Here is a 16,473-nt window from a genome sequence, read left to right as displayed (position 1 = left end):
AAAACGGTTGAAATATTGCGAGGATTACCAAAATGTGACAGAGACAAATGCTGTTGGAAAAATGGCACCAATAGACTTGCTCAACACAGGGTTGCCGCAGACCTTCAATTTGTAAAAAAGTAGTATCTGCGAAGCATAATAAAGTGAAAAGAAATAAAACGAGGTGTGCCTGTGTTTATTTGGTGGGTGACAACTACCTAGAACCAGCAAACTTCTGTAAAGAGCCAGAGGAAATACTTTAGGCTAATGGATCTTTCCATCACAACTATTCAACCCTGCAAAACAGACATAGAGAATATAATATGTGTAATCGAATAGTATGGCTGTGGTCCAATAAAACTATTGGTTTAGAACTTAAATAGCAATCGTGGGGACATAGCTGATATGCATACAAATCAGTATGGCAGTAGGAAAAACCAAGAGAATGCTTGCATTTGGAGGTTGTCAAAATGTTGAGCTTCCATCAGCTTTTGAATCATAATGGGATTTCAGCCTTTCGTTTGTTTGGTTTTGGTTGTACAGAGTTTAGAATTTTAGAATTTGCTTGCCATAGGTCAGGTCCCAGATGTCCCCAGTTTTCAATCTCCTGCTGTCCTTCTCTTTGGTGCTTCAGAAGGTATCCCTGCATCTTTTAATGCCTCTAGGTTGTCCCTGGCAACACTAATTGCCACTATCTTGTGAAGAGCACAAGGTTGCTCTATTGGAAAATTCTGGTTGAATGTGATAGTCACTCTGAGTATTTGTTGAGTCAGTGTTCCTTTGGACAAGCACGCAGTACACATTTAACTGCCTTTCAGCCATTAATTCTCTGCCACCGTGGGAGGGGAGGCCTTGGCCTTATTCTTTCATTATTAGTCAGTGCAAGTTTTGATTCCAGAATGTCTGTCATTTGAGTAGTAGTTACTGATCTGCCCTCTCAGCTTTCTGGACACATCCTTACTTTTCATGACTCTACTGTAGTCACTTCAGATCCTCTTTCTTCGTTGGGGGTGAGGGCAGTGGAGGAAGGAGGAAAATTGGGCAAAGGGTAAGGATAACCCAGTACAGCCGTTGAAAGCTTGCCCTTTCCTTTCAGAGCTGCAGTCTTCAGAAAAACACACAGAGCCAGTGCTGCTTTTGAGTGATTCCCTCTGCTGTGAAGTGACTTGAGTTCTCAAAAGACTGAGATGTTGCTTGCCTGCATCATAGACTGTGCTCCGGGTGGTTTTCCCATGGCCCCTACATCTGGCAGAGAACTGGAGCCATCACGGTTTCTGAGAAACCTGGTTGGTGAAACGACAGGCCCCAGAGTTTAAGATAAAGAACTGGAGCAGGGGAATCTGGACTTGCCGTGTCTTGCAGCGTGTGCTGTGGACAGAGAGACTTCAGTTATCGAGTCTTAGTGATTTCATTGCTCTCTCCAGAGACTCAGCTGCAGCTGTGAGGAAGAAAGGACGCGTTGCTCAGCACTTGCTTCTGAAGTAACTGACGTCTTTTCCTAGAGAGAAGACATGCGCACCGCCTGTGATGTGCGCAGGGTCTTGGGGTTGACAGCACGAGTAAAAGGCACCTCCAACTCCCTCGACCCTCACACCAACTGTGAGGAGGGGGCTGGGGCTGGAATGTGGGTGTTTTCCTAGGTCAGAAGACCAGAACTCACAAAGCCCCACAAGCAGGTGGTGCGGAAACATCTCTGGGCTCATTGTCCAACATTCCTACGCTTTGCCCTATCACCACGAGTAGAGCAGAGCTCAGAGAGTCTCTCATTCCTGGAAAATAAACCATTTTGGCCATAGGGCTAAGAACCCTAGCTTGTTTCAAGAACATTCCCCATCCTAGTGAGTGTTTTGCCTTTATTATTGGCTAATGCAGTGCAGTAAGTTAGAAGGTCTTCATGGTTGCAGCTTAACCCTAGTCCTAGGTTACCACTACTTTCCTCCTACTCAATCCCAACCAGCCTCAACACGAGTCTCTGGGTTTGTCCACAGTGTAGAGGCAGCAGTGTTACTGATGAAGACAGTTTTCCCAGAGGGCCTGGTGCTCCCCCTCCCACCCCTTTGTCTTTTCGGTCAAACTTTGAACACATCTGTTAGTCCGCCTCCCAGCCGGTGTGCTGTGTGTGCTGCTGCTGCTCCGGCTGACCTCAGGCGAGGCATTTGCCCTTTGAAGCCTCCCCTTCCTTTATCTGTCGTGTGAAGGCTTTGGGCAAGGTGGCCCTGTTTCACCAAGGCTAGCTTAGCTTTCAGAAGTAGGGACAAGAACTCACATTGGAAATGAACAGAAGGTTTAGGCAGCTTTTCTGCAAGAAGTTCACACATGGATACTCATGGCTCGCTTTGGAAAGGTAACTTTGTCAAGTCTCCTTGATGACAAGACCACACCAAATTTCTGGGTTCTTTTTTCTCTCTTCCAGATGCCAGTATGGACAGAATAGCTTATGATGCTTATCCCCGCCCACCACTTCCGAGACATTGAGCGGAAGCCAGAATACCTCCAGCCGGAGAAGTGCGTCCCACCTCCCCACCCCAGTCCTGTGGGAACCATGTGGTTTATCCGTGATGGCTGTGGCATCGCCTGTGCCGTTGTCACCTGGTTTCTGGTCCTCTATGCGGAGTTTGTGGTCCTCTTTGTCATGCTGATTCCATCCCGAGACTACGTGTACAGCATCATCAATGGAATTATGTTCAACCTGCTGGCCTTCTTGGCCCTGGCTTCCCACTGCCGGGCCATGTTGACGGACCCCGTGAGTATGTCTGGGCTTGTTTTGACCAGCCCACACTCTCCTCCTCTGGCCCTGGCATGGCCGCAGCCTGCATGTGCCCCCTGACCTTGGGAATGTGGAGAATAGGAGGGCCAGGGCTGGGGTGGGAAAGTGGACTCAGGCCCCACCGAGGGGACCCCATCTGTACCACAGCCTGTCTTGGTTGAATGATGCTTTCTGTACGTAGGTGTCTGCATTAATTGAGCCTACCATGGGAGGAGTTTGATCTAGAGGAGGCTTAGCCTCTAGTTAGAAAGGCACAGTGAGAAAACCACGAGGCTGAGGCCAGATGATCCTAGTGGAAAGCATGCTGGGGGTTGGATCAGGATGGGGCCTCCCAGTGAAGATAGGACTGGAGCGAGGTCAAGCTGAAATTAAAGCCCTATCCAGTTCTAGGAACCTGCACGACAGTGGCCTTTACCTTGTTTGGGCGAGGCTCATCTTTCCCTGAAAAGCTGGATAAGCCTGTTTCAGGCCCTAGCAAGTGCCTCTTGGTGAGTATCTGTGGGTAAAGCCATGGTTTTCTGCCCGATGACTTAGCTAAACATACCAAGCTGTGCAAGTGGCTGTTGAGTATTAAATTCTCCGTTCCTGCTCATTATCTTGTATGGGAAAAGTGAGAGAGAGCGTTATTTGATAAACGCCTCCTATGGCTTAATTGTTTCAGTACGTGGGACGAGTGTGTTTAAATTAAGAAAGGGAAAGCACTGCAAGTGGCAATGCACTGGCCGCACAGATTTCGTTTCTGTGAGTCCCGGGGAAAGCACAGTAAAAATGCTGGGTCCTGAGCTAGTTCCCTTCTCGGAGGGCTCCATTTCCTGCTGGTTCAGGTGGTGGATTGTTAATCCGTCCCTAGGGAAAGCTGCTTTCCCAGCTCAATCACGAGTCAGTGACCGGCCCATATGGCGCCTCTTCTCATGCACGTGCCTGGAGAGATCGCACACACTGGCAGGCAGGGGCCTGTTGGCCCAGTGTTAGCACTGCTTGTAGGATTGTTGAACAGCTGTCACCTGAAGGAAATGAAGTACATGGTTATAAGTGCCCTGAAACACAGGGTATAAACAGTTTTCCTCAGCAGCATCAATTTGATCATAATGGAAACCAATTAAGGGTTCATTCAGAAATTTTTATGATGCCCTTGCTATTGGGGATGCAAGAGTAAAAGACATTATTTGTCTCAGCTTATAATTTAGTGTCTGCTGAGCCCCAGGCACTCTTCCTTCTCTCAAGGTGCCCTCTGTCTAGAGGAGACGACAGGTGAGATTAGCCCTGTGTGATGAAGGCTGTGGCAGAAGGAAGCACAAGTTGCTGTGGAAGAACAAAAATTAACCAGTCTAGGCAGGGGTGGCTGCCTGGAGGAGGTGATGCCCAGGCCAGTTCTTGTCAGAACAGTGTACATGGGCAGGGAAGGTGGAGGGTGATAGGGCAGGAAGACACTGACAGCATTCCAGGCAGAGGGAGCAGCATACACAGAGATACAGGAATGCAGGAGTGTGGTTGTTTCGAGTGGTAGGAACTTAGGAGAATGGGTTTGGTTTGGTGATGTGGCCAGAGTGCCAAAGAAGTGGGGTAGGAGTTGGAAAATGGGGCCAGCGAGAGCCCCTGAGGATTTTAAAAGAGTGATGAGATCAGATTGTCATTTTACAAGGATCACCGTGGCAGCAGTGAGGAGGAGCCCTGGGGGCACTGAGGAGTGGGACAAAATGAATGCCGTGTTTATTGAGTACCTACTATGTGAGAGGGTCCTTTTGAGCAATGGATACAGCTATGAGCAAGACAGACCACAATCCCTGCCCTACTGCTGCCCACATCCTAGTGTAGGGCGTCAGGCAGTAAAGACGTGATGGAACAAGGTAATTTCAGAAGTCGAAAAGGGCTTTAAAGACAGCAAAACCGTGTGATCCAGGGGCTGTGGTAGTGACTTTTCTGGGGCGAAGGAGGAGTATTTATTTATTTATTTACTTACTTACTTACTTATTATTTTATTTTATTTTTATTTAATTTTAATTTAATTTAATTTTATTTTATTTTTCCAGAATCCTAATCACTAGGCCACCAGGGAACTCCTGAAAGCTCATAGTGGTTTGGTTTGGTTTTAATTAATTTATTTATTTATTTTTGGCTGCGTTGGGTCTTCGTTGCTGCGCGCAGGCTTTCTCTAGTTGCGGCGAGCGGGGGCTACTCTTCGTTGCGGTGCGCCGGCTTCTCATTGTGGTGTCTTCTCTTGTTGCCGAGCATGGGCTCTAGGCGCGCGGGCTTCAGTAGTTGTGGCGCACGGGCTTAGTTGCTCTGCGGCATGTGGAATCTTCCTGAGCCAGGGCTCGAACCTGTGTCCCCTGCATTGGCAGGCGGATTCTTAACCACTGCGCCACCAGGGAAGTCCCAGGAGGACTATTTAAATGAAGGTGATCTGAGAAGGACCCCTGAGGCGATGCCACTTGAGCTGAGGCCTAAATAACATGAAGGGGTAGGTCAGGCAGGGGAAGGTCAGAGGGCAGCGCCTTGCAGGCAGAGGAGAGGTACAAAGGCCCAGAGATAGGAGCGTGCTTGGCGTGTTTGAGAAACAGGACTCAGACCAGGGTGACCGGAGCATGGTGAGTGGAGGCAAGAGGGGCTGGAAGAGGTGGGGAGGGTTGCAGAAGCCAGGCCGGGCAGGACCTGTGGGCCTCGTGAGAACCTTGGTCTTTATTGTACAGTGAGAAACCATCAGAGAGGCATGATGTGACCTGATTTTTAAAAAGACACTGCCTTGTGCTTGCGATAGGGTTCTGAGGTGGGGCAAGTAGAAGCAGGAAGATGAGAGTTATCGAAGTGGGCCATGCAAGACGTGGTGGCAGCTCAGACCAAGGTGGGAGTGATGAGGCTGGGGGAGAGAAACTTTTGGATTTGGAATGTATTTTAAGCCCCTAATGCTCAGGCCTGGCTGCATATTAGAATCCCTTGAGTAGCTTTCGAAAAGTATTGATGCCTTGGGCCCCATCCCCAGAGATTCTACTCTAATTGGTCTGGGATGGGGCCCTGGGATTGGGGTGCTTTAAAGCTCCCAGGTATCCCTCATATTCATCCAGGTCTGAGAACCGCCATTCGGAAGAGTGACAAAAGGGGAGAGGGATCAGAGAGTGTGCCTTCCAGAGTCTTGGCTGGAGTAGCTGGGAGATTTGCTGGTCCCCTTTATTGAATGAGAGAGTCTGGGGAGAACAGATTTTGGAGGAGAAATCAAGACTTCTATTCTGGCCAAACTGTGTCTCTGTTACGTGTAAGCAGGAGTGCTAGGTAGGCAGTAGACAGCCAGGTCTGGGGCTGGTGGGGAGTTGGGATCAGAGAGTAGTGTGTGGAGTTTACTGGTTTCTAGAAGGCATGTGAATCAGGGCACTGGATGTCGGGTGGGAGGGAGAAGAGGCTTCTGCCCTGGCCTTCCTGCTGCCCTCACACACGTGTGTTCTTTGACCTCCACATTGTGCCCTCTCCAGGGTCTTCCTCAGTCTGGCCCCTTGCAGTCGGATGCAGGAGAGAATGATTCTCACTGTGTGTTGCTCGGCTTCCAATCCCAAATGAGAGCCACAGACTATATCCCAAACACCATTAAGCTTCTCATAGGTGTGTTTTGCTGTTGGCCTGAAAGAAAACAGGGCAAAAAAATAAAGCGTCAGCCAAATATCTACCATTAGTAAGGGGAGCAACTCAAAGCATGCCCTGCAGACCTGCCCCATCTCAGGCTCTTCATGCTGCCACCTGCCTCTCCCCACTCCCAACATGTGACATCTTATGCAAAACCCAGTACACAAAACAGAGGGAGGTGGGGCTGCAGAGGAAGGAACCCTGGGACACCCCGGGCTTCCAAGGGACGGAGTTGGGAGCCCAGATCTCACACTGAAAGCAAGTCAATTAGGGGTTCCTTATTAACACTGCAGGCAGAGTCTGTTTTTAAAAAGGCATCACTGCCGGGTTCTAAGGAGTTCCCTAATAGGACTGTAATGTTTTGTATCTCAAGAATTCATGTTGTGTATAATTTTTCAGAAAAGTTTATGTCCGGAGGTTATAAACAATATATAACAATGTATGCATTGTATATCATTTTGGTTTGTTAATATTACTAGTAAAACAAAAACAAAAACAGAAAACAAACAAAAAACTCCTGCAGTCTCCTCCAAACAGTTACTGGTAGCCCTTTCAGCTTTGAAATTCTTATTCCAAATGTAACATCAGAACAGTTGCAACCTCTACAGCTTTCTGGACCATTTAGCAGTCATTTACTCCAACATAGTAGTAAGTGGGTCCACAAAGAGCTTGAGCAGAAAAGGGAAGAAAGAAATGACTTGGAGGTGGAACTCCCATTTGAGAAATGGGGTGAAAGGGTTAGACAGGCCTGTAAGAAGAGGGAAGGGGGCGGGTGGACAGAGGGGCCGTACCTCACTTGGCAGGTGTGCTGGCCTGGCGGTGGCATGGTTTGGGCAGGCGCGCGAGTCAGACTGTTGTTTGATTTCAGGCTGCCCTCTCCTTGCCTGCTCTGAGGTTGTGTAATGTCTTCAAAGGAGCTTTCTGTGTTCCTGAAACGCTTGAGACGGTGCGAGGTCGAGAGTGGCTCCGCTTGCCTGGAGGAGGCAGCCTCTTGAAGGCAACCTGGGCTCAGGGACTCTTTCTGACCTTGGTACCTGCTCTGTCTCCCCGCCCCATCCCAATTCACCACCTGACCTTTTCCAATTATAAATACATTTTAACTCCTCATCCTGGGAACCCCCTCAGGAATCCTGAAGGATTCCATTTAAAATTTAGATCTGGGACAACGCCTGTCTCCCAGAAGGTGCTTAAAGCTGAGAGCTTGTTTCTTTTTGTCCTGGCTGCTGGAAGCCCAAAGCCAAGCACTACACAATCACAGCAGTTGTGTCAACCCTATGATCAGCTTTTTTTTTTTTTTTTTTGCCCCTGCTTTCTTTGGACCTAATCGTTTATTAACCTCATTGTAAATTATCTCAAATCTGAGATTTGAGAACAAGAGGAATATAAATGAATTCAATTTAACCACATTAAGGGAAAGAAAATTCATCTTTCTGCCTGCCAGTGCCCCTCCCTGCCTTTGAATCACACCCTGTGAGCACCTTGCTATAAACAGACCTCACATGACTATCTGAGACCAATGCAGGCCAGTGATTGGAGTTTCAGCCGCCCAAACCAGAATAACAGGACTCACTTCAACATGCAGTTGGTAATCCCTTCTGGAGTCTCTCTCGGTGACTTTATTGAGCACAACTGTGTACAGAATCAGTGAGTATTTACTCGGGCCAGTACGGTGGCAGAATGAGGTCAGGTCCGTGGGAGCATAGGACAAATAGCACCGGGTCGTCCTGCAGTGTGCCGTGTAATGTGCGTGGGTGCTGCGTGCAGCCAGAGAAGGGCCTCGCACACTTTGCCCAAAGGTGTTGACACATTCCCTGGATCAGGTCAGGGACTTGACTCAGGGTTCATTTGAGGAGGGTGCTGCACTCTGCCTCGTGCCAGGCAGTTTCTCATACCTGCCACTGAGTAATCCATAAACACTGACCGGAAAATCTTTCTAGCTCCAGAGAGAAGAGGGTGACCAATTTGGGGGTTACCTACCTCCTACCTTTCTGTGGAGGAGACAGGTGGCCTTTCGACACAGGCCTGGGGCTGGTCACCTGTTCCTGGCAGAGCTATTAGAGGGAGAGTTTCTGCCTAGACCAGCAGGTGTGCACATGCCATGATCCCATGGCCCCTGAAACAGTTTAAGCAAGTTTTCATACTTGTTGCTTGAAATAAATGGAATCATTGGTGCTTCTTTGGAACCTGTCTCCACCCCTTTCCAAGTGTGTCCTTTTTACAACATCATATTATCCTGGATACTAACTGAAACAGACCTTGTTATCTTGGGCCTGTTTCAACCTTAATGTTTGTGTAGTTATACAGTTCTTCGCGGGAGAATGATATTTTGGCATCAAGGCAATTAAAAAGAAAACCCTCTTCAATCACTTAATAGAAATAGAAACGTAAGCTGGGGGCTTCCCTGGTGGCGCAGTGGTTAAGAATCCGCCTGCCAATGCAGGGGACACGGGATCGATCCCTGGTCCGGGAAGATCCCACATGCCGTGGAGCAACTAAGCCCATGTGCCACAACTATTGAGCCTGTGCTCTAGAGCCCGCAAGCCACAACTACTGAGCCCACGTGCCACAACTACTGAAGCCTGCGCTCCTACTACTGAAGGCTGCTTCAGTAGGGCTCTAGAGTGCGCCTAGAGCCCATGCTCCACAAGAGAAGCAATGAGAAGCCAGCGCACCGCAACGAAGAGTTGTCCTCACTTGCCACAACTAGAGAAAGCCTGCATGCAGCAACGAAGACCCAACCCACCCAAAAGATAAAAAATTTAAAAATAATAAAATATGTAAGTTGTCTTCTGATAGAGGCATAGATTCTAGACTTGGGTCTGAATCCTGCCACTGCCACCTGTTAGTCATGTGATCTTGGGAAGTTGCTTATCTTCTCTGCTTTAGTTACCTCATCTATAATACGAGGAATATCATAGTCTCTGCCTCATAGGTTTATTGTCAGAATTAATTGACAAAGTATAGTAAAGCCCTTGGAACTGTGCCTGGCACATAAGCAATCAGTAAATGTCTGTTGTATCATCACTGTTATTCAGCTTGGATTTATTGAAGAATTGCTCCATGCCAGGCCCTGGGCAATTCATTGGGCTACAAATTAAAGACATTGTCTCTGTCCTCCAGGAATTTACAGTCATGTAGGAGAGATCAGTGTATACTTAAATGATAGGTGTTATAAGACAAATACAAGCTATGGTAGCACAAAGGCTGAGTGATGGGTTCTGTCTTGGGTGTAGCCTGGGGCCATTAGAAAGAAGGCAGAGGATGTGGTCCCTGAGTGGGTTTGTTGTAGGTGCAGGAGGCAAGGATGTTCCTGACAGGCTGGAGGGGAGGTGCTAATATGGGTCCCTAAGGGCACAAGAGGAAGACTTGGAGAGCACAGAGCCTCTGGGAAACTCCAGGCAGTCCACAGGGTGGGACTGTCAGGGGAGGGAGGTGACACTGGAAGGGTGGTTCAGGGCTGGATCTTGGTGGCCTTGCCTCAGCCCTGCCCAGGAGCTTGGACTCTGTACCATGTGAAGGATCTAGGGAGCCGGGGAAGGCTTTTAGGCAAGGGGAATGACATGATCAGATTCACATTTTAGAAAGTTTACTCTGGAAAATAGTGGGGAGAAAGGATAGAGGTGAGGCTGCAGGATACAGGGAGAGACTGGAGGCAGGAAGACCTGGGGGACTGTAGTGTCTGGGGCACACGATGATGGGGCTCAACTAAGGCTGTGAGAGTGGCATGGAGGGGAGAACATTGGATTCAGGGCATCATTTGGGGCCATATTAAGTTGGTGGAGTGGGTGGGAGTGTGGGGCAGAGGGTTAGAAGAGCTGGAGATGACTACTGGGTTTCTATCCCAGGTGACCGGGTAGATGATGTCTCATGGGCCAGGGAGGGAGAACAGGAAGTACAGTTTGCGGGGAAAGTAATGGGTTCAGTTCTACCAAGTTGAATTTGGGGGGTTTGTTTTATTTTGTTTTAATGCCTTTTGAACAACCAGGTAGAAACATCTTCATCCCCAAAAGAGGTCTGAGCTGGAGCTGGTGGTAGAGGAAGATTGTCTGGGGAAGGCAGGATGAACAGGGAAGAGGGCTAGTGGTGGAGCCCCAAGAATCACCCATGTCCAGGATGGGCAGGAGAGTGAGAGAGGCATAGCCCTAGAGGCAGGTGGAGACCAAGAGGGCATGGAGCAGTCACAAGGGAGTGACAGGAGGAGGGACTGGTGGGCGTGAGGAGACCCAAGCAAGATGAGGGCTGGGAACTGACCTTTGGATTTGGCCACAGGGAGTTGCTCGTTGACCTAGTGGGAGCAGTTCTGTGGTATGGAGGCAACAGGTGCCAGAGAACCGTGAACTAAAGAGTCAGTGAGAGGTGAGCAGAGACAGCAAGTGTACACAACTTGGAGAAGCTTAGCTGTGAAGGGAGGAGAGCATGGAGTCTGCTAAGAGCATGAAGGGAAAGCTCTGAGGTAGACGTATGAGCCCCTGAGGGCCGCTCGTCCTCCAGACATTGGGTCCCCGTGGGTCCAGGGATGGGAGGAGGGAGAGGAGGAGTATGGAGGGGGTTACCCCGGCAGCCTCAGTTTCCTCTGACATAGAAAAGGAAGTGGGCAGAGGTCGAGGAAGGTACTGGGAGTTTGGGCTAGCCACTGAGGGGAATGGTTGATGGAGCTATGTCACGCCTCCTGCCCCCAGTTCCAAATGGATTCCACTGCGGGACCAAATATATGTTTTAGAAGCATATGAGCATTTTTATGGATGTATAGATTGTTTTAAGTGTTTTTAGCCTACAAGGAGAAAAGACTGGAAAACTATACTTCAAAATGTTAATAGTACTAATCTTTGGATGATCGAATCAGAGGGTGCATTCTTCCCTTTTAATTTTCTCTTCTCTATACATTTAAAAAAATCATGAACAAGTATTACTTTGGAAATGAGGAAGAAATCAGTATGTTTTGTTCTCCCGGGGTGCAGTAATGTGAAAGCTTCAAGCCATCCCTGTGAGATATGAGAACAGGGGTAGGGGTGGAGGTAGGGGGTGTTTCTTAGTGCACGCGTGACAGCAGTGGCAAAAATGTCTCAGCAGGCCTTCCAACTCCCAGCCGTCTATCAAGAGTTATACAGAACAAAATTCCTTACCTTGAACTAGTAAGTTCTGAAATCTGTGGAGATGAGCCCAGAAGAGCCTATTCTTTTAAAGAAAGAAAGAGACAGAGAGAAAGGGAGGGAGGAGGACACAGTCTCAGGGGCTGGCCCAGCTGGTCTCTAGCTCTGCGAGGTGGGCTCGCTGGGCAGGTGGGGTCTTGCCTGGATGGGAATGAGCCTTCCAGGAGATTTGTGCAAATGGAGTCACATGGAGGAGGAACTTTTAGGAAGGCTGCGCTCTTGAATGATGTCTCTGACTGTGGTCTGGAATAACAGGCAGTAATGAGAGGACCAAATGAGAGCTCCGATTGCCGTTGGTTCTGTAAAGCTCTTGTAGCCCTTTATAGGGGGGTCTCCTGAGATTTACAGCAAATTGTGGTGGTGGGGACCTTAAAAACTGGACCTGAAAAAAACCCAAAACGACCTTCATTTAGGAAAACAGCCCTATTGCTTTATCACCTTGGGGAAACGATGTTCCTTAGTGCATTTCTCTTGTACACATGACAATAGTGACTTCCAGATGCGGTCTGTTGGCTTCAGGATCCACAAAAGGTCACATGGTTGCCCAAACTCAATTACTTTTTTACATTAAAGAGAATTTAAAGTATGACCCTCTGGGCTTTTCTGCAACCTTCCCCTCTGCCTGGGCCAGCGCCCTTCCCAAGCCCCTTTTAAAAATCCACTCGTCTAGGTGGTCTGGGCCCTGCCTTACCTTTGTGAAGACTTCCAGACCCTGACCCTTCACTGGTGCCTTAAGGGGGGACCCTCAGATGTCTCAAGGTGAGACAAGTCATAGCACTTTGGTTACAAAATTCAGGAAAGTTGGTCATACTCCTACTTTGCGTAGCTCCTTCCTGAGTATATTTTTTTGCTTGTTTTTTTAAATGCGTTTTTTCCTTTTTGCAAAAGCCACATGTTCATATTAGAACATTTAAGAAATATAGTTAATAAATTAAAAATTACCTGTGATTTTAGTACGTGAGATAACCATTAATACTTTGGCATGTACGTGTGTGTTTTTGTGTGTGTGTGTGTGTAATCTTTACCAAAATGGGCTTGTAGTCTACATACTGTTTGGGAATCTACTTTTCCCTTTAACAGTCTATCATAGATGTTTCCCATGTCAATAGCTGTGTACTTTTATGGCTATTTGATGTCAAGAACTATAGCCTAAATGGCATTGTATGTACCAGGTAGTCCTCGCCTACCAAAGTTTGTTTGCTTTTAAAAGGTCTATGATAGGTTCTTCTGGCATCTGACTGTATTTTGCAGGCTATATATTTTTTTTCCACTTCTCTTTTGAACTTTCAGAAAAAATTTTAGTGAAATACTTGAGACAGTTGAAAGGGTGTAAAGGATAATATGATGACCACTCATGTGTTCACCTCCCAGCTTTGTAAATTAAAAAAAAATGTTACAAAGACAGGTTAGCCTCTTCATATGCCCCACCCCACTCCATCCCTACTTCATTCCACTCCCAGCCTCCTCACCACCACAGAGGTGATCATTATCCTGAGTCACGTCTGGTTTTCAGCATCTTGGTGTGGAGAGCACTTGAATATCTTAGGGCAGTGGCTCACAGTTGCTTGTGGATTCATAAGAACTAAACACAGATTACCAACCCATAACAATAGTACTGGTAAAAAATAAAATAAAATAAAACTTGATTCCAGTTTAAACAGAACCCAATAACATTCAGAGCTGTGAATTATGACCTGGGAAAACTGGACTATTAGATGTGATGCTCACCAATGAAAACTCACAAAGGCCGAAACTGTCACTGGGAAATCTAATGTAAATCAAAATAGTAGTTGATGAGTCAAATCCTCACTGTAATATTTACATAGGAAAGAATGCATTCAATGAAAACCATGTTAGTAAAATGAAAATAGAAGATCATCAGGAACAATGTAACTGTCCAGTGTAGAAAATCATTCACTTTTCCTTGGGGAAATTCTTTGTTAATAACTTATTATCGGTATTGGCATAACTCTGAACAGAACCCACATGTCGTTGGGATGAAAATATCCTGTCCCCGTGTGTGGAATTGCTGCTTTCAAATGACCGTCGCCTCTGTGGAATGTCAGAACTGAGGGAACCCCTAGCCTGACCCTGACACCTCTCTTTCTTACAGGGGGCAGTGCCCAAAGGAAATGCCACTAAAGAATTCATCGAGAGTTTACAGCTGAAGCCTGGGCAGGTGGTGTACAAGTGTCCCAAATGCTGCAGCATCAAGCCTGACCGAGCCCACCACTGCAGGTACACTGCCCCCGCCTGGGCTCCCCTCCTCACCCCCTGCGCCCCCACCCTCCCCCTCCCTCCACGGGTGCCATCAGCAACGGGACTTCTAAACGTGCCCTGCTCTGGGCACGGAGTGACCACAGTGACTCTCCCTCCCTACCTGAACAGGAGGGCAAGGGTGGGAAAGGGTGTTTGGTTTGGGCTCAGGACACTTGGCTTCGCCACACTTGCCGGAGGGCCCTGCCCAGGCCCTTGCTTGTCTCCACCCTTGTCTCCAAATCTGTAAAATGGAGGGGATTCCTGCTCTTCCTACTGCACAGCTTTATTACTTTATTAAGGGCACGTGAGACAAAGCTTTAGGAAATCATTCTGTGAATGTCTAGCCCCTGACACATTTAAGGGGCAGGTGCAATTTCACTTAAATTTTATAGGGAAATGAAGGGGTTGTCCTTGAAAGAAAAGAAAGACTTTTCTGTAAAACAAAACTTCTAGAGGTCTGACAGTTGTAGAGTTCAGCCAAAAAAGCCATTTCCCTCTTTTATCTGTGGTGGTTTTTCCCTTTTGATTTTCAGATTTCTTTGTTGTTTTGAGTCTTCTCGACAAAAAAAACCTCCAGCTAAATATTGCACTTTATCATGATGAGAACTTTAAATGCTAAGTTACAGAAATAACGAACCTGTCACTTAGTCCCTTTTTCACACTAGTGTGTGTTCGGGGTGGGGAGGGGCTGTGGAGGAATGAACTGGCTCCTGATGTCAGGAGGTATCGTCATCCTGAGGCTGTGGAAGCATCTGGGTTTTGTGCGAGGTCTGAGCGGCTAAAAGGTGGCTTTTCTGTGTGGGCTGCACTGCCCACCTTTTGGAGGAGAGCGGTCAGTCTCAACATCCAGATGCCATGGTCACCTCCTAATACCTGCTGTGTCTCAGGCACCTCAGCCCACCCTGTCTCATCATCGTCATCCCCATGGCCACCCCCGGAGATAGCTCTGCCATAGACATGACCCTCCCTAGATGAGGAATTAAGGCTCAAGGTGGTTAAGTGGCTGCTCACACAGCCGGTGACTACGAGAGACAGGATTGGTTCCCGGTGTTTCTGGCTCCGAGTCTGGGGCTCTTTCCACTAGAACTCTAGTTTGGGATGACTTGTGTAACTTGATATAACCATATGCATATTTTTCTGTATCTTTTTCTGTCTGTCTGAGAGAGCGATCTGGAGACCTCCCCAGCTAGTTGCCACTTCTCAAGGGTGAGGGCCAAGGAGCTTGGGCAGGGACCATGGGAACTGCCATCTCCTGTGGGGTTTTCTGTGTCTGGGTCAACTTGTTTCTGAAATCTGTATTAGAAACTAATTCAAAGCTTTCTTCTTGTGCCTGAGATGGAGGCATCAGTCTAGCCTTTTCCTGCCACCCCGAGGCTCGGGAAGCCAGCTGTTTTCACCCCCTGGGTGATGTGCTTCCTCCGGGCAGCCCAGTGTGGTGGAGCGGGCTCCTGCCTCGAAGTTGGAGAGGTCAGCATGGGAAAGGCAGCGCTGTCCCTGCCACCCTGGGGACTGTGGGCCAGGCACCACATCTCTCCGAGCCTCAGCTTTCTCCTTTGTAAAATGGGTTGTTCTTCCTGAGCTTGTGAGGATTAAGTATGAATATCTATCTGTTAATGGAGGAATGTGTGAGCGTTGGGGATGTGCTGGGTTTACATAGGCTGGACCAGAAACAGGGAAGTGTGAGCTTTATAGAAGGAACTTGGGTGACCACAGTGGTTCTTTTCTCTTTCCTCCCTGAGCCCTTGGCAACCTCCACCGTCTGGCATCTTCCTCACCGCCTCCTCCTCGCCTCTCTCCCCAGGATGATCCAAGGGAGGTATTCTTGAGTGCTAATAAACAAATCAGCTTGAGCAAAATAAGAGCTGCTGATTCAGATGAACTTGAGTGAGGATGCCTGTGCGTCGCCTGTTCCTGTGTCAGGAAATGTATGCTGACAGCTGCTCCTTTGTGATGGCTTGTGGTGGCCCAGGCCATGTGGGGACCCATCGTTTTGGATAAGCAGAATCCCCAGCACACCAAACAGAGCTGGGTTTGTGACTGGTTGAGCCAAGGGGCCTGCTGCCCTGCTAGAGAAAGTTGGTGTCAGTCTTCCTGCTCAGGTGAAGGGGCATGTGTTTGTGCCCAGCTCTTTGCTTCCTCTCCTCCCAGTAGTGTCCGTGGAATTTAAAACTCTTTTCCCTGAGCTCTGATGGGTACCACAAATATTCCCTGACCTTGCACTTGTAGGTGTTCCTTCCAGCCTGGTGATACGTGGCTGGGTCTTCCTTCCAAGCAGGCTCCTTTCATCCTGGTGTTGAGGATCATGGAAGCCTGTGGAAATCCTTGGGGTGGGTGGGTCATGCTAACGGGGACAGCCAAGGTGTTAGGCTTATGTGTTAGGTTCTTCTTGCACAGGCTGTGGAGACCTCTGACCTTGGCAAAGCCTCACACCCCTCCCCCCCTGCCAACAAACACACACACACTGAGATGAGACAGTTGGGGACTGCTTAGGGCCCCTGCCAGCTTGTTTATCAGTTACTGATAAATTTATATTGCACTAGCATTGGTTTTAAAGCATTTTACACACATCATCTCTAAATCTGAGAGAGCAGAGCTAGTTCTACAGAGGGTGGTTTGGAGAAGCTAAGTTTCTTTGCCCAGAGCCCAAAGTGGTGATCTGAGAGCAGTGTCCTTTCCACGGGCCTTACCCTGTTTGGGCACTGCCTT

The 16,473-nt window shown here is 48.2% G+C and overlaps 1 protein-coding gene across 7 annotated transcripts in view; it reads left to right on the top strand.

Moving 5' to 3' along the window:
• ZDHHC3 (zinc finger DHHC-type palmitoyltransferase 3) overlaps window positions 1-16,473 on the top strand; it is a 54,682-nt gene that overhangs the window by 13,760 nt on the left and 24,449 nt on the right. For 6 of the 7 annotated variants that reach the window (XM_036867929.1, XM_036867931.1, XM_036867928.1 and 3 more), the window contains exons 2-3: window positions 2,393-2,722; window positions 13,622-13,746. In XM_036867929.1, coding sequence (XP_036723824.1) covers window positions 2,417-2,722; window positions 13,622-13,746 — 431 coding nt within the window. In that variant the 5' untranslated portion in view covers window positions 2,393-2,416. Of the gene's footprint in view, window positions 1-1,097; window positions 1,579-2,392; window positions 2,723-13,621; window positions 13,747-16,473 lie in introns of those variants that run through there. The other variant, XM_036867930.1, reaches the window with a different exon arrangement.

Source organism: Balaenoptera musculus, chromosome 11 (assembly GCF_009873245.2).
Source record: "Balaenoptera musculus isolate JJ_BM4_2016_0621 chromosome 11, mBalMus1.pri.v3, whole genome shotgun sequence".
NCBI lineage: Eukaryota > Metazoa > Chordata > Mammalia > Artiodactyla > Balaenopteridae > Balaenoptera > Balaenoptera musculus.
Note: the sequence above shows the minus strand (reverse complement) of the source record. Positions and strands in the feature narration are given on the sequence as shown.